The 27,620-nt window shown below is 38.1% G+C and overlaps 2 protein-coding genes across 5 annotated transcripts in view; one reads left to right on the top strand and one right to left on the bottom strand.

Moving 5' to 3' along the window:
* LOC135196380 (tachykinin-like peptides receptor 86C) overlaps positions 1 to 17,286 on the bottom strand; it is a 42,635-nt gene extending 25,349 nt beyond the window's left edge. Inside the window, exons 1-4 of the mRNA XM_064223169.1 lie at positions 17,243 to 17,286; positions 8,083 to 10,304; positions 4,914 to 5,060; positions 2,671 to 2,782 (exon numbers count right to left, since the gene is read on the bottom strand). Of these exons, the coding sequence (XP_064079239.1) occupies positions 2,671 to 2,782; positions 4,914 to 5,060; positions 8,083 to 8,170 (347 nt within the window). The 5' untranslated portion in view covers positions 8,171 to 10,304; positions 17,243 to 17,286. The remainder of the gene's footprint in view (positions 1 to 2,670; positions 2,783 to 4,913; positions 5,061 to 8,082; positions 10,305 to 17,242) is intronic.
* Positions 1 to 27,620, top strand: part of LOC135196381 (DNA polymerase lambda-like) — a 267,170-nt gene that overhangs the window by 110,008 nt on the left and 129,542 nt on the right. The gene's annotated exons all lie outside the window — the stretch shown is intronic.

Raw genomic sequence — 27,620 nt, 5'->3', positions numbered from 1 at the left:
TTGGATGTTAATACTGAGTGACTCCTCCTTGAGTTGGAATGTTAAATACTGAGTGACCTCTTATTTGGATGTTAAATACTGAGTGACCTCTTGATTGGAATTGTTAATACTGAGTGAACCTCTTGAGTTGGAATGTTATACTGAGTGACCTCTTGAGTAGAATGGTTAATTACTGTGACCTCTTGAGTTGGAATGTTAATACTGAGTGACCTCCTTGAGTTGGAATGTTAATACTGAGTGAATCTTGGTGGATGTTAATAACTGAGTGAAACCTCCTTGAGTTTGGGAATGTTTAATACTGAGTGACCTCTTGAGTTTGAATGTAAATACGAGTGACCCTCTTGAGTGGGAATTGTTAATACTGAGTGACCTCTTGATTGGAATGTAATACTGAGTGACCTCTTGAGTTGGAATGTTAAATACTGAGTGACCTCTTGAGTTTAGAATGTTTATACTGAGTGACCTCCTTGAGTTGGAATGTTTTAATACTGGATGACCTCCTTGAGTTAAAAAAAGGAATGTTAGTACTGAGTGACCTCTTGAGTTTAGAATGTTATACTGAGTGACCTCTTTGAGTTAGAATGTTAATACTGAGTGACCTCTTGAGTTGGAATGTTAATACTGAGTGACCTCCTTGAGTTGGAATGTTAATACTGAGTGACCTCTTGAGTTGGAATGTTAATACTGAGTGACCTCTTGAGTTAGAATGTTAATACTGAGTGACCTCCTTGAGTTGGAATGTTAATACTGAGTGACCTCTTGAGTTGGAATGTTAATACTGAGTGACCTCCTTGAGTTAGAATGTTAATACTGAGTGACCTCCTTGAGTTGGAATGTTAATACTGAGTGACCTCCTTGAGTTGGAATGTTAATACTGAGTGACCTCCTTGAGTTGGAATGTTAATACTGAGTGACCTCCTTGAGTTGGAATGTTAATACTGAGTGACCTCCTTGAGTTGGAATGTTAATACTGAGTGACCTCTTGAGTTGGAATGTTAATACTGAGTGACCTCTTGAGTTGGAATGTTAATACTAACTGACCTCTTTGAGTTGAATGTTAATACTGGAGTGACCTCCTTAGTTATGAATGTTAATACTGAGTGAACCTCCATTGAGTTGGAATGTTAATCTACTGAGTGATCCTCTTGAGTTGAATGTTAATACTGAGTGACCTCCTTGAGTTGAATGTTAATACAGAGTGACTGACTGCCTCTTGAGTTGAATGTTAATACTGAGTGACCTCTTGAGTTTGATGTTAATACTGAGTTGACCTCCCTGAGTTGAATGTTAATACAGTGACCTCTTGAGTTGGAATAATACTGAGTGCCTCCTTGAGTTGGAATGTTAATACTGACTGACCTCTTGAGTTGCAATGTTAATACTGTTGACCTCCTGAGTTGGAATGTTAATACTGATGGCCTCTTGATGTGTTTGATACTGAGACTTGATTTTGGATGTTAATCTGCCTGACCTCCTTGAGTTGGAATGTTAATACTGACTGACCTCCTTAGCTGGAATGTTAATACTGTACCTATTGAGTTGGAATGTTAATACTGACCTACCTCCTTGATTTGAATTGTTATCTGAGTGACCTCCTGAGTGGATGAATACTGACTGACCTCCTTGAGTTGGAATGTTAATAGACTGACCTCCTTAGTTGGAATGTTAATACTGTGACCTCCTTGAGTTGGAATGTTAATACTGACTGCCCTCCTGAGTTGGATGTTAATTACTGGAACCGACCTCCTTGAGTTGGATGTTAATACTGACTGGACCTCTTTGGAGTTGGAATGTTAATACTAACTGAACCTCCTTGAGTTTGGAATTGTTAATACTGACTGACCTCCTTGAGTTGGAAATCTTAATACTGAACTGACCTTCGCTTGAAGTTGGAAATTGTTAATAACTGGAGTGACCTCCTTGGAGTTTGATGTAATACCTGATTGACCTTCCTTGGAGTTTGGAATGTTACTACTGGACTGACCTCCTTGAGTTGGGAATGTTAATACTGTTTGTGAAAACCTCCTTGAGTTGGAATTGTTAAACTGACTGACCCCCCCCCCCTCCCCCTTGAGTTTGGAATGTTAATACTGACCTTGACCTCCTGATTGGAATGTTAATACTGGACTGGACCTCTTGAATTAGAATTTAATACTGGACTGACCTTCTTGAGTTGGAATGTTAAACTGACTGACCTCTTGAGTTATAATGTTAAATTTTTTAAAACTGCTGAACCTACTTGAGTTAGAAGGTTAATACTTGACTGACCTTCTTGATTCGGAATGATTAATACTGGAGTGACCTCCTTGATGTTAGGAATGTTAATACTGAGTGACCTCCTTGAGTTGGAAGTTTAATACTGAACTGGGATACCTTCTTTTGGGAGTTAGGAAATGTTAATACTGGCTGACCCCTTCTTTGGATTAAATTTAATAACTGTTTTAAGTGACCCCCGTTGAGTTAGAATGTTAAGTACCTGAGTGACCTTAAGTTGGAATGTTAATACTGACTGACCTCTTGAGTTGGAATGTTAATACTGACTGACCTCTTTGAGTTGGAATGTTAATACGAGTGACGTCTTGAGTTGGAATGTTAATACTAACTGACCTTTTTGAGTTGGAATGTTAATACTGAGTGACCTCTTGAGTTGGAATGTTAATACTGACTGACCTCTTGAGCATGAACACGAAGTTGAAGACGCAGTTGAACAACGTCATGAAAAGATCGGCCACAGACAGATTCACCAGGAAATAGTTGGTGGTAGTCCTCATGCGCTGGTTCCCTGGAAGAGAATGAGAGAGTATGAACACTGGTTCCCTAGAACTGAATGGAACACAGGATGAAAAGTGATTTTCTGGAACTGAATGAGACAGAGGATGAAAACTGATTTCCTGGAAAAGAATGAGACAGAGGATGATAACTGATTTCCTGGAAAAGAATGAGGGTTAGGATGAAAATCCCTGGAACTGAATGAGACAGAGGATGAAAACTGGTTCCCTGGAAATGAATGAGACAGAGGATGAAAACTGATTCCCTGGAAAAGAATGAGGGAGAGGATGAAAATTATTTCCTGGAAAAGAATGAGACAGGATGAAAACTGCTTTCCTGGAAAAGAATGAAACAGGATAAAAACTGCTTTCCTGGAAAAGAATGAGACAGGATAAAAACTGATTTCCTGGAAAAGAATGACGGAGAGGATGAAAACTGAATCCCTGGAAAAGAATGAGGGAGAGGATGAAGAATTTTTGTAAATATTTTTTTCCATTATTTGTTTTTGTTCGACTTCTTTCTCGTTCCTCGCTCGACTCTCACGGTGATTAGGAAGTTCTGCCATCCCCGGAATCAATATCAGTCAGTACCTTAGCAAGCTCGCAGCCAATTGATTGCTTTTCAATCACTTGATGGAAACGTTGAAGTCAATCTGCTTTTTTTTTTATCATTTTTCTTCCATACGTTCAATTGGGAATCTTACGCTTAATTAACCGGTATGTTTAAACCACAAATGCTTTATAAAGTTAATTATAAAGGAGACTGGACTGCAGGCGGATTAAATAATTCATTTCAGGACAAACAACTGCGATTTTAGTATGATTGTCGAAATCCGTTCGTCTTATGTAATATATAAGTTAAGAGTTAACCAATAAAACAGTAGGTCTTTACATTTTTCTTCATTGTATGCACCCCTTTCAAATCAGCAGTCAATTCTCTCGCCCACCTGAATTGCTGAAATAAAGAGAAATAATAATAGTAATAATAATATAATAATAATATATAATAATAATATTTATTATTATTATTATTATTATTATTAGTAGTATAGTAGTAGTAGTAGTAGTAGTAGTAGTAGTAGTAGTAGTAGTAGTAGTAATAGTAGGGAAAAACTCTCTATCACGAGAGTATATATAATGTTCTAAAGGGTCCACAATAATACAGTGTAAAAAGTCCGTGTATAATTTTGAAGACTTTACAGAAAGCTTTCGAACCCTTCCCTTCCTGGGTTCATCATCAGTCCAAATGAACAAAAAGTTACGACAAGTGCAGAGGTGTTTAAATTTAAAAACAAGAGTCGTTGAAGATCGTTGACAACGGTCGTTTAGCTCGTTAATGGGCCATGGTGAAGAAAGAGGGTAGTTAACAACAACTAGGTGATACCCTCTCCCCTATCAATCCTTCTGGCTGCAATCCGTTGAATCTTCGTACAGGTAACCGCTGCCCCGGGGGAGTCTGATAACGGTGCCCAATCTACGCCCTTGGATGAAGGACTTCATGTAATGTTGCAACAACCTGTACGAAGATCCAACAGGATTGCAGCCAGAAGGATTGATGGGGGAGAGGGTATCACCTAATTGTTGTTAACTACCCTCTTTCTTCACCTGGCCCATTAACGAGCTAACGACCGTTGTCAACGATCTTCAACGACTTCTTGTTTTTTAAATTTACCTCTGTACTTGTCGTAACTTTTTGTTCATTTGGACTGAAGATGAACCCAGGGAAGGGTTCGAAAGCTTTCTGTAAAGTCTTCAAATTATACACGAACTTTTACACTTTGTATTTATTGTAGACCCTTTAGAACATTATTATTATTATTATTATTATTATTATTATTATTATTATTATTAATTATTATTATTGTGTTTGCTTGCAGAAAAATAATGTGCCTATATGATAATACATTTTGCTTTAATGTATTCATAGGCATCCTCGCACCCCTTAGGACGGGGGGGATGGGGGGGGGATGGGGCGAGCAGGGGGGGGGGGGGGTGGGGGGGCTAGGGGGTGAGCACCTCGGGTTAAGAACCAGTGAAATTAAACAATTTACCGTTTTGTAATCCATACTGATGATTAGGTTAGAGAAAAATCCATCTACAAATATGATAAATAAAAACAATTGAATCATGGCAAGGAAAACATACCCAGGACGATTCGTATGACGACGATGTTGCCCACGCATGCCCCGAGGATCATGAGCCCGAATGCCATGACCCAGAGAGCCTGTTGGTATGCGGGCATCTGAAAGGGCAGCTGGGTTGGCTTACTGCTGGCACTGGGGTAGGTTACATCTGGAATGAAGAGAAAGGTTTCTGTTATTGAAGAAGAATAATTTGGAATTTTTTTCTTTTACTCTGACGTTTTGTGTGCTGAGTGGGTGATTTTCTCTCTCTCTCTCTCTCTCTCTCTCTCTCTCTCCCCCGACGTGGTCGTACTAAAAATTTTCTATTAGTTCTAAATAAAAAAGGAATATAAAAAAACTTTTTGATTAAAAATAAAAGTAATTCCCAAAAGTTTCGTCAATGCTGACACACGGAAAATATTCCAGTATTTTATAAAAGTGAGTGTGAAACTGGAGGTTGAGGAAAAGAGTTTTTTTTTCCTCTCTCTCCTTTCTTGTAGCTTTTAATTTAATTAAGTTAGTTAATTCGGCTAAGTAGATTCCACCATCGAGACACCTTCTCTTATAAAAAAAAAAAAAAAAAAAAAAAAAAAGGACTTAAGTAGCACAGAGGGGATGTAACATCTTGGAGGCGGAAGGAACATTATGTCGATGTTTAATTTATATTTTTTTTCTCCCACTACTGCACAAGTTCGCGTTTAATTCTGACATATTTTGGCTTCGTGTTGCGTCCCTTTTACTATGGTAGATTCACATCAAGCGTGCATCTGATTGGCTGTTGATAAGCCAGTCACAGGGCTGGAAGCTCTCAGTCTCTCAAGAGAGTTCACATAGGCAGGATGTACGTTCCTCCTCTCCTGAGGGATACTTTTGAAAGACGTATCCCCCAGGAGAGGTGGAACACACATCCTGCCTATGTGAACTCTCACGAGAGACTGAGAGTTTCCAGCCCTGTGGGTTGGCTTATCAACAGCCAATCAGGAGCGCCGTAAGGGACGAGCCTTGACATCAGATGCACGGTTGATGTGAGTCTACTATAGATAGCGGTTACTGCCATATACCTCCATTTATATTCTTCTTTCTTCCATCTTGCCTGCCAACTTCCCCTAACCATTGTTTCATAGTGCAACTGCTTTGAGGTTTTCTTCCTGTTACATCTATAATTTTTTTTTTTTTTTTACCAGCAATATCCCTTTCAGCGCTGACTGACCCTCGTGTGGCCCTCAGCGGTTGTCCCATGTCCTAAATTTTACATTCCATTCCATTCCTGTTTCCATTCCTGTTTCCATTCCTGTTTCCCTCTTCCGCTCTTCACAGACCTGACCAATCAACTCCATCAGTCTACCAATAAGCCTGACACGACAGATGGTAAACTGATTAGCCTTTTATTACGATAGAGCAGTTTAACCCCTTTTTTGTGTGTGTGTGTGTGTGTATATGTGTGTGTGTCACTGATGAAATTTCAACGCAGCCAAAGAACGGGAGATATGAAAGCAATTAGATGAAACATCGACAATATATTCAATAGGGGTCCATCTCGAGATTACTATGCAACTAACCTTTCTGCTGGAGAAATTAGACCAAGGTCATACTATATATCATCGACTGTATAAATTATATGTCAATTCTTCATTGCCAGATGATCGTATTAGTGAATAGCTCTCTCTCTCTCTCTCTCTCTCTCTCTCTCTCTCTCTCTCTCTCTCTCCATGGACCCTTTTCTTGAGGACTGGATAATGTGACGTGTGTCATCTTAAAAGCCCGGACAGTACCGAGTGACATTTGACTCCGTTTGCTAATTGATATTAATTTTACTATATATTCTAATATATGTGTATATATATATATATATATATATATCTATATATATGTTATATATATATATATATGTGTGTGTGTGTGTGTGTGTGTGTGTGTGTGTGTGTGTGTATGTGTGTGTGCATAAAGATATGTAGCTAGATCTACGTTGATATTTTTGTTCCAAGTCCTTAAAAGAAAAAAAAAAGGACGTCATGTTATGTGAAATATGATCTGCTGAGGAAGCATATTTCTTTCTACCTTGTACAATTACACTTCATGAACGAAATTAAAACTTTTAAGAGGAAAATTGTCAATTAAAATGAGTGATTTCAAGCAGTCTCCAAAAATTTTTTGAGCGAATCCTGCCACTGCGTTGTACCCTGACGAAAATAAAAGTGACTGAATATCTTTTTTCTTAATAAAAAAAATGAAAATAAAAACTATAAACGTGACTGGGAGAACCTCACAAGTCTTTGTTTTTCGCAGTCTGCTTGTGTCAAATTTTTTTTATTTTTTTTTTATTCGGCGAAAACTTTGAATGGGAAAACTGCAACTCGGGGTGAAAAAAATTCTCCGCTCTTTCAGTGAACCTTTTCATTCGGATGTTGTTGTGTTGCTGTTGTTGTTGTTGTTGTTCTTGTGTGTTTTTTTTTTTATCCCTTTTACAAAACGGCTTTGCAAGCGTCAGTATCGATTGCCAGTAAAATGATCTCCAGATCTCTGGCGGCACGGATGAAAAATACGTTTACTGACCCAGAACATGCAATCAGGGTTCGAGTCAGTTCATTTTTATCAATTCAAATCAATTCCAATTCAACGAAAATTGTGAATTTATCAGATCCACCTTAATTCCAAAACATTTTCATAAATAAATGTTCAGTTCTAATTCAATTCAAATCATGAGGGTTTCATTTCTAATTCGTTACAATTCATGTGATTGATATGGGTGAAACTTAAAAATTTTACTCACCTCGGGTAAGCTACTCACTTCTGTATCAAGTATCAAGATTCGTCATCCACACACACACACACACACACACACACACAAAATAAAAAAATAAAAAAAGATTCCGTTAGCCCTTGAAGTGTATTGCATCCGAACGATAAAGCACAAACTATTACAAAAGTACTAACGCCTCATTGGGGTGGTTGGTATGGTCTTTACCTGCCACCTCGGTGGCCGCGAGTTCAATTCTCGGGCATTCTATTGAGGGGTCAGAGATGTGTATTTCTGGTGATAGAAGTTCACTCTCGACGTGGTGCGGAAATCATTTAAAGCTGTTGGTCCGTTGCTGAATAACTACTGGTTCCATGCAACGTTAAAACGCCATACAAACAAACAAACAAAAAACCATTACAACAATAGTACCTGTACTGATGACGTTCCTTACCTGTCGCATACGCGGTCGGCCCATCGTAATGTAAGAGCGTGTTGAGGACGCGCCTGAGAGTCTTGGGGTCGATGGAGGAATTCCGCATATTCCAGTCGAGTGCAGAGGCATTAGGGAAGAAGGCGGATTCCAGCTCAGTGGCGTCGTCCCCTTCCAGCGGCCTCTCTCTCTCCCCCTCCCCCTCCTCCTCCAACCCAGCAGTCCCCTCCGACCTCGCCAGAAAGGTCTCGAGGTTGCCATTGGTCGCCAAGGAGAATCATCTGAGTCAGGTTGAGCAGAGCTGCGTAGGTAGTGTTGTTCGGCATATTTTATTTTTTATTTTTTTTCCAGCAGGTTGGATGCTGAATGTTGCAATTGCTTCAGGAGACCCACTGGCTATTCCGAGAACGTTGTTAGCAAAGTTGCGAGTGGTAACAAGGTTGGATTGCAGTGTGAATTATTGGCGATGGATATGTGAGTAGCCTTCTGGGCGTCACTTCAGATTTGTCAGTGCAGTTTTTGTCCAATAAAAACCTTTCACTGAAGACTGTTTAAGAGCAGTTTTAGAAACTGAAAAAGATGCCCATCTGCTATTTCTCTTATTGTTTGGTAAGATGGGTATGCTGTTTTCTTTCAGATATACAGAAATATGGTCTCTGAATGTCTAGTGCACACTTGGAGTTTATAGTCTATACTTGTTCAAGTACACAGTCGAAGTCTATATAGTTTATATTTGTAATAAGTTTACGCTTAAGAAACTGATACAAAGGCACGCTCGTTTTTGTAGGAAAAACTGTATATACTAGGAACTTGCTCTTGAAACCTGAGCATTTACTAAATACTTATTACAAACCCCCGGTGTATTGTGACCAGTTGTTCATATCGATATTCCTCTGAAGACACTGCAGAAGCTCACTGGCCGTTCCAGATTCTCGTATTGGTTTCACTTGGCTAAAATGACTTAGGGATATATGGAATGCTAGTTCGTGGATTGAAATGTTCTTATAAAACCAGTGGTGTACGCAAAGGTCACTACTATTCTTTATAAAATTACTGACTAGGAATTGCTTGTACTCAAAATTCAGCTTATTTTATCGTATGACTAGGATTATATAGGCGAATTTAATTATTATATAGAAGGCTTGTTGGCCGATTTAAATGATTATTTAATTACTTGTGTATTTAATGTTAATTTCTAGTTAATTTATTAAAAATTAAGTCAGTAGTTTCATATCACTGTGTATTTTCTTCAGGACTTTCGTGTTCTGTCGTTTCTTCGCAACATATCGAAGGTGCGTCACTCGCTGTCACTCCAATTACATATCGAAGCTGTCAGTGCTTTCACTTCAGTTGCCCTTCTCTCTCTCTCTCTCTCTCTCTCCACTGGACGCCCACCAGTCAGCTTTTCCCTTGATGTCACTTCGTTTTATGACTTCACATTGAAGCTTTCTCTCGTTCGATGTCACAGTTCCTATTTATCACAGTTTATGTTTCTGTTCCTAATTATGTTTATGTTCGAGTTAGTTGTCTCAATTACCCTTTTTTGCTGATTTGCGTTTTTATAATAGTTTCATTTTCCGGTAGCTTTTCTTATTGAATATTTTTTTTTAAGTTATTTCATATTTCTTATTCCCTATAGTTTCAACTCGCTTCACTTCACTTTCTCTTCCTCTTTCTCTATGCGCGTTTTTGTTTTATCATTGACTTTACCCATTTGTTTTCCGTGATTTCATTATAAATATTAGGCAATTTAAATATTATTTTTTTTGGTAAAATATTTTAGCTGGTTTTCGAATATCTGCCAAACTTTAAAAAACAAAAAATAATCTTTTGGCCTTCAAATTCCTCTTTTAATATAATGTCGGTCTTCCAATTATTTTTGAAGCTTGCAGCATTTACCCCTCGAGTTTTTATTTATTTATATATTTATTTTTAATCACGGTTCTTCAAGGTTAAGTTACGTCATATTTTTATGATGATGTATCGCTATTTTTCGCATATTTCCACAAAGGTATAACTTCATCCTCGTCATGAATTTTGTCTCTTTCGTTCGACAATGCACAGTTTTATTTTATGTGATTATATTTTTAACATTTAACTGTAAATACTAAACTTTAATTTACAGATCTATTCAAATATCACTTACGTTCATTTCCTAGTTTCTAATTATTGGATCAGTAATATTAAACTCGTATATCTTCAGCTGTATATCTCCATTTCCTGTCAGTTTAATATTTCACATCCTGAAAAACAAAGAAAGAACAAAGTAATTATTATTATTATTCGATGAAAATAACAAGTCAAAGAACAATCACTCCCTAATTAATCTTCCGAGTATGACTAATTCATTTCCGGTCGACCCACGCAAAACTAATTTATTAGAACAACTGAGATGCAGGAATCGTAATGGTCAAATCTTCGCAAAAGTTATGTTGAATGATTACTTTTTTTTTCGTCTCCAAAAATGAAAAGACTTCGTACACATTCTCCTCTCTACCCTCTCTCCTCTCTCTCCTCCGTCTCGACCTTCTCTCTCTCTCTCTCTCTCTCTCTGCGCGTATACTGAGATACTTTCTGCCCTGTTGTGGGAAATGATTGGCTAATACTTCCCTATAAAATAACGAAAATACGCCTCAGTGGCGTTGTTGGTATGGTGTTGGCATCCCACCTCAGTGGTCGCGAGTTCGATTCTCGGCCATTCCATTGAGGAGTGAGAGATGTGTATTTCAAAGGTGATCGAAGTTCACTCTCGACGTGGTTCGGAAGTCACGTCAAGCCGTTGGTCCAGTTGCTGAATAACCGCTGGTTCCATGCAATATAAAAACACCAAACAAACAAACAATCAAATTAGGATGTCCTTTTAACCTGCGTCCTTACGAGAGGTTTACTCTGGGCCTTTCTCTGACAGCAGAACACACACACATACACACACACATCCCATTTTCCGCCCGCCTACATCTCTCTACTTCGTAACTGTTAAGTCCTTAGCAAGTTTTCCCGTGAGGCTGTGTTAAAGCCGACAGCAAATTGGTTGATTAAGGGAACTTAGGATTAGGTAGGACTCTCTCTCTCTCTCTCTCTATCTCTCGTAGGAACACCATACCAATTTAGGGATTTCCCATCTGGGGTTGCACGCGTTCTCTCTCTCTCTCTCTCTCTCTCTCTCTCTCTAGCATGGGGTCTGTGTCCGGCCGGAATTGGGCCGGAGGGCGTGGCCCCTATGCAAATCCACCGATGCGTCAGTCTTGATAAAAGAAAACGGAATTGGACGTAAAGAAAACGGAATTGGACATAATTATCGGCTAGAAGTAAATGCTTAGTTAATGTCATATTGCTGGCAGGTAGTAATAAATTATCATACAGTAAGTATTTGGCAGAGACAGTATGTCCATCTTACGCAAGTCAATCGGATTATTGTTATGAAATCTTAACAGGAAAATAAGTCTAGCCTAGTTGGTTACCAGAAAGTGTATGCTTTAAATATATAATATGCATGTATGTATGAATTTTCATCACATCACCGTGATTCATATACATGCAGTAAGCTACAAAATATTCCTTAATATCCAGTTCGCTCTACCTCGGAATTAATATGTTTTCATAAATGTTAACCGAAGGGGAAATTTTTTAGTTGACAATAATTTCGTCCTCTCGTGGATTCGAACCACCGCACCTAGGTAATCTAGGGTACCTTGAGATATGGGTTTATAATGCATCCAATCGACTGATTGTGTCAGACTGAGAAATTTAGCAGTGGTATTGTAAAATGCATACAAGTGGTATATTTGGTGTTGGTATGAGGGTACTGGTCTTTTTCAGGTAATTATTAGGTCCCTTTTAAGACAAGTTTACATGACAATAATCGTAGTATTTCAAGAAAGGTATTAATGCAGCTATATTTAAAATAATGCTGATATTCATGGCCAGTACCAGCACTGCTGTAAAGAAGTGTTCTGTGGCCCTAAATTCCAACGGAAATATGCTTCGTATCTTCGGGGAAATTGCTTTCGTGAACCTTCGCCATATTCCCCACGCATGCAATCCTGACGACTTTCTTTCGCCTCTTGAGGCCTGATAGACGTCCTCTTTTAAGCTCTGGCTCAAAATGCGCGCGCGCGCGAGAGAGAAAAAAATTATGGGACCTGAAGATAGCGCCAAAAAGGAGAAACTGCCAAAAGCGACATCCATTTTCTTTCAATCTTTCCCCTTATCAGCTGTCGCTGGTGGGGATATGGCAAAATGCGAATGTTTCGAAGGCTCAGGGTCCCGTATAATAATGGGGGGATTTTCGCTCTTATCGGTTGGGGCTCTGCTCTGGCACGCTCTATATAGGCTGTCAGAGAACAGATCAAGAGTGTGGTTTGTGCTTGTTCTCATTTCCCGTGTTCTTTCTGGTCTGCATTTCGCGAACGCAGACTGACGTAATTTAGAAATTGATGATGATAATAATAATAATAATAATAATAATAATAATAATAATTATTATTTATTATTATTATTATTATTTTATTATTATCATTATAATAATAATAATAATAATAATAATAATAATAATAATAATAATAATTAATTATTATTATTATTATTATTATTATTATTATTATTATTATTGGCTTTCCATTTTGAGTTTCTGGATGGCAATTAGGCATTGTCTTTTGACAATTGGTGCATTGTGCTTATATGTATATCAATATCATATATATATATATATAATATATAATATACTATTATCTATATATATGTATTACTATATATATATATATATAATTTTTTCTCTAATGACCCACAGTCTCTTACCAACTTTGTGACTACCATCATGCTCTGCTTGCAGAGTGATATTGTGACGCCAGAATTAGTAAATATAAATCAATCAGCTGCAGAGTGGTATCAAGGCAATGAACTTTCAAGAAAGTGGTTGGGATGTTTCTTTGCCGCGGGTGGAATTTTTTCTCTCAAAGAAATCCTTGTGGATGGCATTGCTCTCAGAGAAATCCCTGTGGATGGGATTGCTCTCAGAGAAACCCTGTGGGTGGGGTTGCTCTCAGAGAAATCCCTGTGGATGGGATTGCTCTCTTAGAAATCCCTGTGAATGGCATTGCTCTCAGAGAAATCCCTGTGGAGGGCATTGCTCTCAGAGAAATCTCTGTGAATGGGATTGCTCTCAGAGAAATCTCTGTGGATGGCATTGCTCTCAGAGAAATCTCTGTGGATGGCATTGCTCTCAGAGAAATCTCTGTGGATGGCATTGCTCTCAGAGAAATCTCTGTGGATGGCATTGCTCTCAGAGAAATCTCTGTGGATGGCATTGCTCTCAGAGAAATCCTGTGAATGGGATTGCTCTCAGAGAAATCCTGTGGATGGGATTGCTCTCAGAGAAATCCTGTGAATGGGATTGCTCTCAGAGAAATCCTGTGAATGGGATTGCTCTCAGAGAAATCCTGTGTATGGGATTGCTCTCAGAGAAATCTGAGTACCTGAGCAATCACGATTTTATTTTGAGATCTTAACAAGATTGCGTCATTCATTTTGTGTGTGTTTGTTTGTGTGTGTGTGTGTGTGTGAGTGTGTGTGTGGAGAAACTGCCCTGGAATATGAATGATTATTTATAATTATGTATTTAGACCCTTCTACCGTCCATTAAATGACCCCAATCTCGCTCCAATGTGACTATTTTTGTTCAGTATTCCCTCGCATGACGTATGACTTACAAATGGCTTATTTTTGCTGACGTCGGCAAGGCGAACCATGAAACGCTGCTGGCGTTTGTCAGCATTGAAAAGGAAAAATTCCAGAGATGGACATGTAAGGAATTATTATTTTTATTTTTTTTTTAGCCAATTCTGGTTATTTTTAGGTCCCTTGTGATGCTTGAATGATAATAGAAGCATGGTAGGAACTGGGTCATTGAGATTATGTGATGCAGATCCCTCAAAATCCCATCCTCTCTCTCTCTCTCTCTCTCTCTCTCTCTCTCTCTCTCTCTCTCTCTCTCTCTGGGTGTGTGCCCTTAGAGAACGCATTTCTCTTTCTCTTTCAAACACATACTTTCTCTCTTTCTCCAGGTCGTGTGGAAAAGCTCTGAAAATTCTATCTCTCTCTCTCTCTCTCTCTCTCTCTCTCTCCTTTAATCGCCATCCAGCCGTGAATTATTGCTATGTCCTTCTGACAACCACTGTCCTAGTATAGTTGTGTCCACCATTCATTGCCCCCCAAGATATATGTATATATATATATATATATATATATATATATATATATATATATATATATATATACATATATATATATACTATATACATATATATATATATATATATATATATATATATATAGATAGATATATATACATATATTAAATATTAGTGCCAGCCGAGAGTGTTATGTAGGTCATTCGGTGTTTAAAGATGCAGATCCTCTCTCTCTCTCTCTCTCTCTCTTCCACTAAGAGTAAGTCCCACAAAACATACTCTCTTTCCCCTCCGGTGGCCTGGAAAAGCTCAGAGAACATAGTCTCTCTCTCTCTCTCTCTCTCTTCTCTCTCGTCTGGAAATAACAATGAAAAACTTGTCACTAAGCAACTTTAGCAAGCCTTAATCTGCTTGATATATATATATATATATATATATATATATATATATATATATATATATATATATATATACATACATACACACATATACATATACATATATTGTTTATACATACAATGTTCCGAGGTGCCTGCACACACACACACACACACACAAAATTGCAAGCATACACAGTTAATCGCACATTGATTTTGTTTATACACGAGTAATCCGCTTGATCTGCGGTTTTTTTTTTTTTTTTTTTTCACACTGAGGACATCTCAGTCGGTTTTCCTTTTATGAAAACTAGTTGTAAATGGGATAGGGTTGAATGTATATTATATATACATATATATATATATATATATATATTATATTATAGTATATATATATATATATATATATATATATATATAATATTATATATATAATAATAGAATATATATTATATATATCATATAACTGATAGCTGAATCACGAAAGTTTGGAACGTGATAAATCCATAAATAAAGGTATAAGCCACGAGGGAAAATTAAACAACTGAGTTTACGCAAGATCTTTGCGGAAACTCCGTTGTTTAATTTCCCCTCGTGGCTTATACCATAAATATATATGCATATAAATAAAGAATTTTCTTTCTGCGTGTTACTTACACTATAAAACTATAAAACTATTTGTGGGCTTTATTATAATAAATATCTAATGTATGTGAAGGATAGCATAAATCTTTCCCTATTTTTCTTATGTATTCAATTTCTTGATCCAAATATTGTGGACTGACAATGCGCAATGGTTGTAAAAACATAGAGGAAAAAATTTCAATGTAAATTTAGTATTTATAGGAAACCGACCAACATCTTAACTTATGTTCATTTCTTCTCAGGCCACCATCTTAACATAAAAATATCAATTTTTTCCTCTATGTTTTTACGAGCATTGGCATTGTCAGTCCACAATATTTGGATCAAGAAATTGAATACATAAGAAAAATAGGGAAAGATTTATGCTATCCTTCACATATAAAACAAAAAGTTTTATAGTGTAAGTAACACGCAGAAAGAAAATTCTAAGAACATTCTCAGTTTGCCTTATTTTAACGGATTTGAAATCATTAAATCATTGTTAAAAGCTTTTAATGTCAACCTTGTTTTTTCCTATAATAACACACTAAAAGGAATGTTAATAAAAAATGGCCCCAGAGAAAGCAACAACATAATATATAAAATTCCATGTATGGATTGTCCCTCATTTTATCTCGGACAGTCTAGCAAAGGCCTAGAAGTAAGGCTAAGCGAGCATAAATATTCTGTAAAAACTGGGCAAACATCTAATGCAATATTCATTCATTTAAGTGAAAACAACCACCGAATAAGTTGGGTTGGTAGTTCAGTAATTGCAAGGTCAAGAGATGTCTTATCACGAAATCTTTTAGAATCTGCTTTAATACAACTTACTTTTCATCGTAATTTCAATGTTAGTCGTGGCCCTTGTATTGGTAACATGTTTAAGAATGACCTCAAAGATATAATTACTGACTTAAATAAAAATCAGTTGCCTTAGAGTTATCATTGTTGTAATGTATGTCTGACATGTATTGTGAATATGGTTTCGTTTACCAAGTTCTGAATAGCTGTCACCTATAATCCTTTAATTGTCTTGTCCTTGTATCTGAGATGATTGTCTTAAACCTTTAATTGCACCCATTGTTTATGCTTGTTTGGGAAGGTTTCTCATCTTCCAGGTGTGTCGGATTCTAGGTACTAATCTCTTTATAATCCCTATCTGTCAGTTATACGAATCTTCTTGTATTGTCTTTTGCCTCATTTATGTCAGTTTCTGCTCAGTAAAGGACGTTTAACGTCGAAAGGTCTCGCAGATCCTCCTCCGTTTATTTTTCCTTCGTGGCATATGTCTTTATTTATGGATTTATCACGTTCCTAACTTTCGTGATTCAGTTATACATATATGCATATGTATAATTTATTGATTACGTAGTACATATATTATATATAATGTGTAATAAATGAATAAATCATACATATGTATATATAAATTTTAGAAAATAATTTCACGTTTATATATATTTATATATATCTAAGAACTAGAGATATATTTTTTTTACATTTATAACTATCCTCAATCCCTCACGAAAGCACTCTCGCTATACGAACAGCGGAATCTCATCTAATGACGCAATCTTCAAATGGTGAGAAGTGATCACAAGTTTATGTCATTTGAGTTTGAAACTTTTAAAAAGATTAAAACTTCAACCTTTATAAGTTTTCTCCCCCACTGGAGTTTTATCCCTGACACGCCAGTAAAGTTCGAACGGTGCAGTAGATCATTTTGCCTTTTTCTGGACAGATTTTAATGCTGTTGAAGATTCACTTGAACGAACTAAAATAAAAAAAAATGTCCACGAGTCATATATGATGCTTGATTACGATGAGACTTAGTAGTATTATGTAACCATAAACTAATTTTCTTATAAGCCAATTATCACCAGTTATCTTCCATGGAATTACACGCAAATTAGTTCAGGTGATAATCGCTCCACACGAAAAATAAAAAGTAATACAATACGAATCAGTACATCTCCCGCACTGCCTTACCTCCGTGAGCCAGAACGTACTGGTGCTCTCCCGTCAAAGTCCACAATAACACTGATCGCATGGGATGCTGGCTATCCTCCCCCCCTCCCCCCCCTTTTTTTTACTCTCGCGCTTTGCGCATGCGCCGTCGGTATAGTTTGATGGCATTGTCCCTTTTACGTTATTTGATGATGAATTATGGCGAAATTCTCGAATGTCTACCGCAAAGAGGCTGTGATAAAAAAAACTAAATGAAGTTTGAAATACATGAAGATTTTGAGCCCTCTTGACAAAAATAATGGCAAATGCTCTCATAACTAATACTCGACCGCTCAAACAAACACACACGTACATACACACAGCCATAAGTCATCAACATCTACTCACCCTTTTAGCGACGTATGAGCGACAAGTAGGTGACGTGTTTATGACAGGTATTACAGCAATGTGGAGAGAATCCTTAGGCTACCTGTGAAGTGAAAGATTGAATGTGTCATATGCGAGTGTTCATTTTTCCCGATTTATGTTCTTTCAGTCCTATTTTATTGAATTTTGTGTTGTGAACAGCGCTTTAACAAGAGATGCGCGATAAACACAAACATTTGTTGACGATATATTTAACTGGATTTTATATTAGATACACAAATAGCGAACATTTTTTGACATACATAAAATCATCAGTGGATCTCCCCTCGATTTCCTGAAACTCACCTTGGATTCGTTGTCCTGATATTGTAGTGTGACGATAAACATCTATAAAATCGGAATTGTAATTATAGATATAAAAAGAGGTTTGTTTTCGTTGTAACGAACGGCCATTAGCTGTCTGTGAGAGGGATGAAGGTTTGTTATTGGCATTTAAATAAAATAAGCTTGGAAAGTGATTTTGTATGTGTGAGAGAGAGAGAGAGAGAGAGAGAGAGAGAGGAGAGAGAGAGAGAGAGAGAGAGAGAGAAGACGAGAGAGGGAGAGAGAGAGAGAGAGAAAGAGGGGGGAGAGAGAAAAAGAGAGGGTGGGAGAGAAAGAGAGAGAAGGGGGAAGAGAGAAAGAGGGAAGGAGAGAGAGAGGGGGGAAGTGAAAGAGAGAGAAGGGAGAAAGAGAGAGAGAGAGAGGGCGACGGGAAAAGAGAAAGAGAGAGAAGGGAGAAGAGAGGGCGAGGGGGGAAAGAGTGAAAGAGAGAGAGGGGGGGAAAAGACGAGAGAGAGTTAGAGAGAGAGGGGGAGAGGGGGAGAGAGAGAGAGAGAGAAGGGGGGAAGAGAGATGGAGGGGAAACGAGGAAAAGTGAGAGGGGTAGGGGGACGGAAACGAGAAAGAGAGAGAGAGAGAGAGAGAGAGGCCTACTCAAAACAGCATAAAGAAAAGATCAGTTTAGCAATGTCCTCAGGAAAAGGAGCCACGTATTGCTTTCAGCCCAAAGCTGCTTTCCCCTCCCTTGCTGAGAGAGAGAGAGAGAGAGAGAGAGAGAGAGAGAGAGAACCTTCGCTGGTCGCCCACGGGAAGCGATAAGATCAGGTTATGAACCTTCACTGGAACTTTGAGTCGTTCAAATGGAGATCTTTTTCGCTTTCGTCACAGTCCTTCTTTTCATCTCGCGTCACTTGTTGGGGTTGTGGGGGGGGGGGGTTGTTGTGAGGTTGGAGGGGGGGGGGAGAAGCAGATAAGCACGTTTTCCCCGTTCAGATGGTAACTACATAACCTTTTGTGGTAGAAGAAGCGCTCTTTCGTGTTTGTTGATGTAAAGACAGAAGTGGGTCTTTTTTGAGTTACTCTCCCTACGTCGTTTTATTATTTATTTAATAGTTTTTGTTTATGTTTGTCAATCTACTTAATAGTCGTTATTTTTTTATGATACATGAACGCGAGAACAACAGAGCGCCTCAGTGGCGTGGTTGGTATGGTGTTGGCGTCCCACCTCTATGGTCGCGGGTTCGATTCTCGGCCATTCCATTGAGGAGCGAGAGATGTGTATTTCTAGAGGTAAAAGTTCACTCTCGACGTGGTTCGGGAGTCACGTCAAGCCGTTGGTCCCGTTGCTGAATAACCACTGGTGGTTCCATGCAACGTAAAAGCACCATACAAACAAATCAATACGAGAACAAGCCCAGATGACAGGGTAAGAGTTGACAAATCAAGGATATGACTTACCTTCCATTAGTAGATGACATCGTGATATAAGCCCCATTGGGGATATTGCCATCAGTGCACCTCGTGGTGGACTGTAGGCATGACTTCAGGTTCTTGGCAACGTCCCTGCAGTCCCTAGCTGCAACCCCTTTACATACCTTCTACCATCCCTCCGTTCATATTCCTTTTCATCTTACTCTTCACCTTCTCCTAACAGTTGTTTCATGGTGCATTCCCTTTCAGAAGTGAGCACCCTCATAGGGACACCAGGGAAACTATAGTAGATTCACATCAATCGTGCATCTGATGTCTAGGCCAGTCCCTGACGACGCTTCTGATTGGCGGTTGATAAGCCAGTCACAGGGCTGGAAACTCTCAGTCTCTCTCGAGAGCTCACATTGACAGGATGTATTTTCCACCTCTCCTGAGGGATACGTCTTTCAAAGTATCCTTCAGGAGATGTAGAACATACATCCTGCCTAAGTGAACTCTCTCTCGAGAGAGAGACAGAGAGTTTCCAGCCCTGTGATTGGCTTATCAACAGCCAATCAGGAGCGTCTTAAGGCTTAAGGGACTGGCCTAGACATCAGATGCACGTTTGATGTGAATCTGCTATAGCAGTGCCACCAAGTATCGACTAATTAATAATGTAAACCTCTTCTCTCCCACATACTCAGGCGATGTCATCTATTTTTGAGAGCCGAGAACTGATGTAATTATGAATGGCCTACCCAGGTGTCACACACACACACACACACACACCACGTCACGACCAGGAATAAGTGACAGTCTTAGTATTTTAGTCCCGGAAGCTCTCGTCTGTCCCGATGGCAATATTCAAGTGACTTTGCATACTTGAAGTTCCTGTGTATCTTCAGATATTAATAGATTCGACCTTTGTAGTGATTTGAGTTGGATGTTAAAGTATTATTCAGTGATATTTACATTCTTTATGCTACATCTTTTCGTCTGGGGGGTATTTTAGAAATGAAAGGGAATGAACCTCTCAGGAGATCTGGTCAATTTAATACAAAATCGCGCAGGAAGCTGACTTTTAATTGCCCGATAGATTTCTTGCGTAACGAGCTCATCAATCTTCATTGGACCTTTAGCGTGAGAAACTTGACCGAAGGTCGAAGAATTAAGTGAACGTCCAGGTACCTTCTAACTTCTCCTGTAACTTTTTTTTTTTTTTTTTTTTTTTTTTTTTTTTTTTTTTTTTTGTTTTTTTTTTTTTTTTTTTTTTTTTTTAAGAGGGCTCTTTCAGAGAAACGACAGACGCCTCGGTAAAAGTGAAAGGTTGAAAAGGTTAATGAGAACGAGGCACTAGTTAATTAAGGAGAAAGTTTGGTGAACTCCAACTTTTTCCAGTGCTAAATTGATCGAAGATGTTCCTGAAGGAAGAAAGGGGATATTTGTTTCTATACTATATTCCTGAAGGACCTTACCTTTCTCTACTATACTCCTTGTACTATTTCAATAACATTGATTGCACTGTAGGCGGCATTAATTAAAGTTCTCTGCAGGCGTCCCATACGCCCCTAGCTGCAACCCCTTTCGTTCATTTTACCGTACCTCCGTTTATATTCTCTTTGTTCCATCATACTTTCCACCGTCTCTTAACAGCTGATTCATAGTGCAATTGCTTTGAGGTTTTCAAACATGTTTGCTCTCGACTTCTTTTCATAGCGTTGAATGACCTCGTAGGTACCAGCACTTTGCCGTTGGCATGAATCTTATATTCCAGTTCTGTATAGTATATATAATTTATATATATATATATATATAATATATAATATATCTATATATATATATACATATATGTGTATAGATATATACTATATTTATATATATATATATATATATATATATATATATATATATATATATATATATATATAAAATATAAAAAAGCGAACGTTCATATCATAATATAGATAATAAGTCTTCCGCTTTAATGACTGTACGCGATGCGTAACTTTTTTTTTTTTTTTTTTTTTTTTTGCAAACAATTCACCGTTTCTTTGTTTGTCAGGAAGCGACGGAAGTTAATAACGCTTCTGACAGCCTCTGCTTTCAAGTCCAAAAATTAGGTCAAAGTGGAAACTTGCGCTCTTCGTATATCTAAAACCTGGAACACATTTTTTATTTTTTATTTTTTTATTTTTTATTTATTTATTTATTTTTGCTAAAGCAAGAATATTAATTCCGATTTTACAGAGCAAATCCGGTCGGTTGGCGGTGTAGAGCCGTCAGTGCACCTCACGCTAGCGCTGTAGGCATGAATTATGAGGTTCTTTGCAGCGCCCCTTGGGCCCCTAGTGGCGACCCCTTTCATTCCTTTTACTGTACCTCCGTTCGTATTCTCTTTTTTATCTATTTTTCCTCCTGTTACACCTTTCAGATACCTTTTTACTCTCATTTTCCCTTTCAACGCTGAATGACCTCATAGTCCCTAGCGTTTGGCCTTGGCCCAGATTCTGTAGTCTAACCTATTCTATTCTGCATATTCTTTTGTTTATGCACTGAACAAAGGCCAATACACCACCAGTTCACGTCGCTTGCGTGTTTGCGGGCATAGATCCATTTCTTCTTCTTCTTCTTCTTCTTCTTCGTCTTCTTCTTCTTCTTCTTCTTCTTCTTCTTCTTCTTCTTATTATTATTATTATTATTATTATTATTATTATTATTATTATTATTAATAATAATAATAATAATAATAATAATAATAATAATGTTCTAAGAGGTCCACAGTAAAAAATTTTGCCATTTCGTGTATAATTTAAAAGGGTTTTGAAATTATACACGAACTCGCAAAATTTTTTTATATTATTGTGGACTTCTTAGAAACATTATATATACTCTCGCGATAGAGAATTTTTCCCAAATAATAATAATAATAATAATAATAATAATAATAATAATAATAATAATAACTAATAATAATAATGTTTGGGAAAAACTCTCAATTGCGAGAGTCTATATGTAATGTTCTAAGAAGTCCACAATAATAAAAAAATTTTGCGATTTCGTGTAATAATTTCTTAAGAACCCCTTTAAATTATACACGAACTCGCAAAATTTTTTTTATATTATTGTGGACTTCTTAGAACTTATATATACTCTCGCGATAGAGAAATTTTTTCCAAATAAATATAATAATAATACTCAATAATAATAATAATAATAATAATAATAATAATAATAAATAATAATAATAAGGAGGAAGTGTAGGGGCACGAAGACCAGCTCCTGATAGACAAAATGGTAATGAAGAACAGTAGGAGAAGGAAAACCAACCTAAGCATGGCATGGATAGACTATAAGAAAGCCTTCGATATGATACCACACACATGGCTAATAGAATGCCTGAAAATATATGGGGCAGAGGAAAATACCATCAGCTTCCTCAAAAATACAATGCGCAACTGGAATACAATACTTACAAGCTCAGGAATAAGACTAGCAGAGGTTAATATCAGGAGAGGGATCTTCCAGGGCGACTCACTGTCCCCACTACTCTTCGTAGTAGCCATGATTCCCATGACAAAAGTACTACAGAAGATGGATGCCGGGTACCAACTCAAGAAAAGAGGCAACAAAATCAACCATCTGATGTTCATGGACGACATCAAGCTGTATGGTAAGAGCATCAAGGAAATAGATACCCTAATCCAGACTGTAAGGATTGTATCTGGGGACATCAGGATGGAGTTTGGAATAGAAAAATGCCCGGCCTTAGTCAACTTACAAAAAGGCAAAGTAGTAACGAGAACTGAAGGGATAAAGCTACCAGATGGGAGCAACATCAAACACATAGATGAGACAGGATACAAATACCTGGGAATAATGGAAGGAGGAGATATAAAACACCAAAGAGATGAGGACAAAAAGATCAGGAAAGAATATATGCAGAGACTCAAGGCGACACTCAAGTCAAAACTCAACGCCGGAAATATGATAAAAGCCATAAAACACATGGGCAGTGCCAGTAATCAGATACAGCGCAGAATAGTGGAATGGACGAAGGCAGAACTCCGCAGCATAGATCAGAAAACCAGGAAACAAATGACAATACACAAAGCACTACACCCAAGAGCAAATACGGACAGACTATACATAACACGAAAGGAAGGAGGGAGAGGACTACTAAGTTATAGAGGACTGCGTCAACATCGAAAACAGACGCTGGGGGCAATATCTGAAAACCAGTGAAGACGAGTGGCTAAAGAGTGCATGGGAGTAAGGACTAAGTAAAAGTAGACGAAGACCCAGAAATATACAGAGACAGGAGAAAGACAGAAAGAACAGAGGACTGGCACAACAAACCAATGCACGGACAATACATGAGACAGACTAAAGAACTAGCCAGCGATGACAATTGGCAATGGCCTACAGAGGGAGAGCTAAAAAAGGAACTGAAGGAATGATAACAGCGGCACAAGATCAGGCCCTAAGAACCAGATATGTTCAAAGTACGATAGACGGAAAAAAATGAATATCTCTCCCATGTAGGAAGTGCAATACGAAAAATGAAACCATAAACCACATAGCAAGTGAATGCCCGGCACTTGCACAGAACCAGTACAAAAAAGAGGCATGATTCAGTGGCAAAAGCCCTCCACTGGAGCCTGTGCAAGAAACATCAGCTACCTTGCAGTAATAAGTGGTACGAGCACCAACCTGAAGGAGTGATAGAAAAACGATCAGGCAAAGATCCTCTGGGACTATGGTATCAGAACGGATAGGGTGATACGTGCAAACAGACCAGACGTGACGTTGATTGACAAAGTCAAGAAGAAAGTATCACTCATTGATGTCGCAATACCATGGGACACCAGAGTTGAAGAGAAAAGAGAGGGAAAAAATGGATAAGTATCAAGATCTGAAAATAGAAATAAGAAGGATATGGGATATGCCAGTGGAAATCGTGCCCATAATCATAGGAGCACTAGGCACGATCCCAAGATCCCTGAAAAGGAATCTAGAAAAAACTAGAGGCTGAAGTAGCTCCAGGACTGATGCAGAAGAGTGTGATCCTAGAAACGGACACACATAGTAAGAAAAGTGATGGACTCCTAGAGGCAGGATGCAACCCGGAACCCCACACTATAAATACCACCCAGTCGAATTGGAGGACTGTGATCAGAAAAAAAAAAAAAAAAAAAAAAAAAAAAAAACAAAAAAAAAAAAAAAAAAAAAAAAAAAAAAAAAAAAATAATAATGATAATAATAATAATAATAATAATAATGTTTGGGAAAAACTCTCTATTGCGAGAGTCTATATGTAATGTTCTAAGAAGTCACAATAATAAAAAAAAAAAATTTGCGATTTCGTGTATAATTTAAGAACCCCTTTAAATTATACACGAACTCGCAACATTTTTTCATTGTGGACCTCTTAGAACATTATTATTATTATTATTATTATTATTATTATTATTATTATTATTATTATTATTATTATTATTTCAGTAGATAAACTTATTCACATGGAACAAGGACACATGGGACATTCAGGCTTCCAAAGAATATATAGTTGGTTTCAAACCTCCCACCGCTAAAGACCCCACACTGCAGCAGTAACTGATCAAGATACAGAAGCTGTGATATATTACCATCCCGGGGAAGGCGCGAACCCGCGACATCTGAGTGACATACCACGACACTAACCACTATTTGAGCGCGAAACGAAAATGTCAAATATCCAAATTATTGGTCTTTTTGACTGACATCTTGAATCCATATACAGCAGAAACTGAAATGACTTGACCTCTCAGGGTACACTTGTATGACCTTGCTTCTCGATAGTCGAGAAAGGTCATGCCGCGGTATGTCAATTCTTGGAATGGGGAGCTCGCCCCCCTCCCGACACCCCCACCCTCTCAAGACTAAACAGCAATAGGATTATTATAATTTATATTATATTAATTCATGGAATATAAGAGTTACAGGGTTCGTGGGTCATTTCAGCATCGCGAGAGAAAATGAAAAAAAAAAATAATAAAATTCCTGTGTTGGAATAAAATGTAGTCCTGTTACGTGAAGTTATAAAAATGGAGGTTTGGAGTACTATAGACATCATCTTTGGGAAAGTAAAGAAAAATTTGTAGAAGAGGTATTCGAGTTGGCTGCCATTTTTTTTTTAGCAGTATCTCTCAAAAGGGAGAGTTCTAGAAAGATGAGCTAATTGCCAGTTACCTCCGCATTTCCCCCCTTAACTGCGGATTCAATGGTGAAGCCTCATAGAAGAACACTTTACTACATCAGTCGCTACGCGTAACAAGTCCCTCACCCCCTCACCCCCCCACCCCCCCCCCCCCACCCCCAACACACACACACACCCTCTCGCACTGGGCCCTTCTACCCTGCATAAACTACAACAGGAATTGATTTCGATAACGTTTTTATTTATTTAGTTATTTATTTATTTATTTATACGCGTCGTCAACACTTCGCATCTGTAAAGGAGAGTTGGATCAACAATCTCACTAAACATTCTCACTTCATGTGTATTTCTGGTGATAGAAGTTCACTCTCGACGTGGTTCGGAAGTCACGTCAAGCCGTTGGTTCCGTTGCTGAATAACCACTGGTTTCATGCAACGTAAAAAGTCCATGCAAACAAAGAAACAGCGCCTCAGTGGCGTGGTTGGTATGGTGTTGGCGTCCCACCTCGGTGGTCGCGAGTTTGGTTCTCGGCCATTCCATTGAGGAGTGAGAGATGTGTGTATTTCTGGCGATAGAAGTTCACTGTCGACGTCGTTCGGAAGTCATGTAAAGCCGTTGGTCCCGTTGCTGAATAACCACTGATTCCATGCAACATAAAAACAGCATACAAACTAAGAAACAATTCTCACATCAGCTTTTTTTTTTTTTAGACTTTTTATCCACACATTTTTCATAGAACGGTTAGCTTTGTTTCACCAGTAGGAACTTTGTAAGGATTATTAGAAGTTCAGTAGAGTGAGAATTGGAATGTAAACTGTTTAGCAGGTAAGGATTATTCACTGGGTCGCAAGTTACTTACAGAGTTTTATGTGGATATTGTAAACATTGAACTCAAACCAACATCAAACGCTTCATGTTTCTCTTGAACTTTGATCTTTCTGAGCATTGTTAAGGAGTGTACTAACAGTATTAATATTTCACTTTGATGTATTAAAGGAAAATTAAATATATTTTCTCTTGCAAAGTTCTGGCCTTAAATATTGCAATATCTTGCTTTCAGCTGGTCTTGGTGGTATGGGTATTGAAAGCGGATTTTCAAATTGTATTCTCTCTCTCTCTCTCTCTCTCTCTCTCTCTCTCTCTCTCTCTCTCTCTCTAACATAAAGAATACCCTTTGATGTATTAACAGAAAATTGAATATATTTTCTCTTGCAAAAATCTGGCCTTAAATATTGCAAAATCTTACTTTTTTCAGCTGGTCTTGGTGATATGAATAAAGAAAGCTTGTTCTCTCTCTCTCTCTCTCTCTCTCTCTCTCTCTCTCTCTCTCTCTCTCTCTCTCTCTCATTTTAACATAAATAATTACAATCCGATCACAGCAACTTCTTTTTTAATTTAATTCCATTGACGGACCTTACTTTGCTGAATTCAAGAATTTAAAATCACTAACGAAAGGTAGAATATTTAAAGAACTTAAAAAGGCTAGGGGACAGAAGAGACGCTACTAGGAGCCTCGAGTCACGCCTACAGTGCACCGCGTGAGGTTTTCTGACGTCACGACCTTCCTCCGGGGTAGAAGAAGCGAGATGGATGAAAAAAAAAAAGAGAGAAAAGGTCGAAGAAAAATCTGCTGTAATTGGCAAGATTAATTACATCTTTGATGATGTTTCAGTCTTAATTCCGTCTCATTAACTACTCTGACGAGCGTTCCAGCTGGTGTTGACGAGGCACGGGTGATACACAGCTTTCTAATTTAACGAAAGTCACTTTCTATTTTTTTTACTCAGTTTACAAAACCTATTCACAAGCGCACCAAAGAGGCCACCGACTTGATATTCAAGCTTCCATATAGAATGTTGGTTTCAACCTCCCACCGCAGACCCCACGCTGCAGCAGTGGCTGATCATGATACAGAGACAGCGATTTTACATCGCCCAGAGGGAGACACGAAACCCCCCTCCCCCACATGACATCTGGGCGGCATGCCACGACGCTAGCCACCATACCAGGCGGACTTGGTTGGAATTCCTGTACTCGGTCGAGTACATAAACATCGGACTGGAAGACGTTGGTTCGTAGTGTCAAGTGTTCGAGTCGCTTAAGCA

This window comes from Macrobrachium nipponense, chromosome 17 (assembly GCF_015104395.2).
Source record: "Macrobrachium nipponense isolate FS-2020 chromosome 17, ASM1510439v2, whole genome shotgun sequence".
Lineage (NCBI taxonomy): Eukaryota > Metazoa > Arthropoda > Malacostraca > Decapoda > Palaemonidae > Macrobrachium > Macrobrachium nipponense.
The sequence above is the reverse complement of the archived record's forward strand: the minus strand, read 5'-3'. Positions and strand labels throughout refer to the sequence as shown.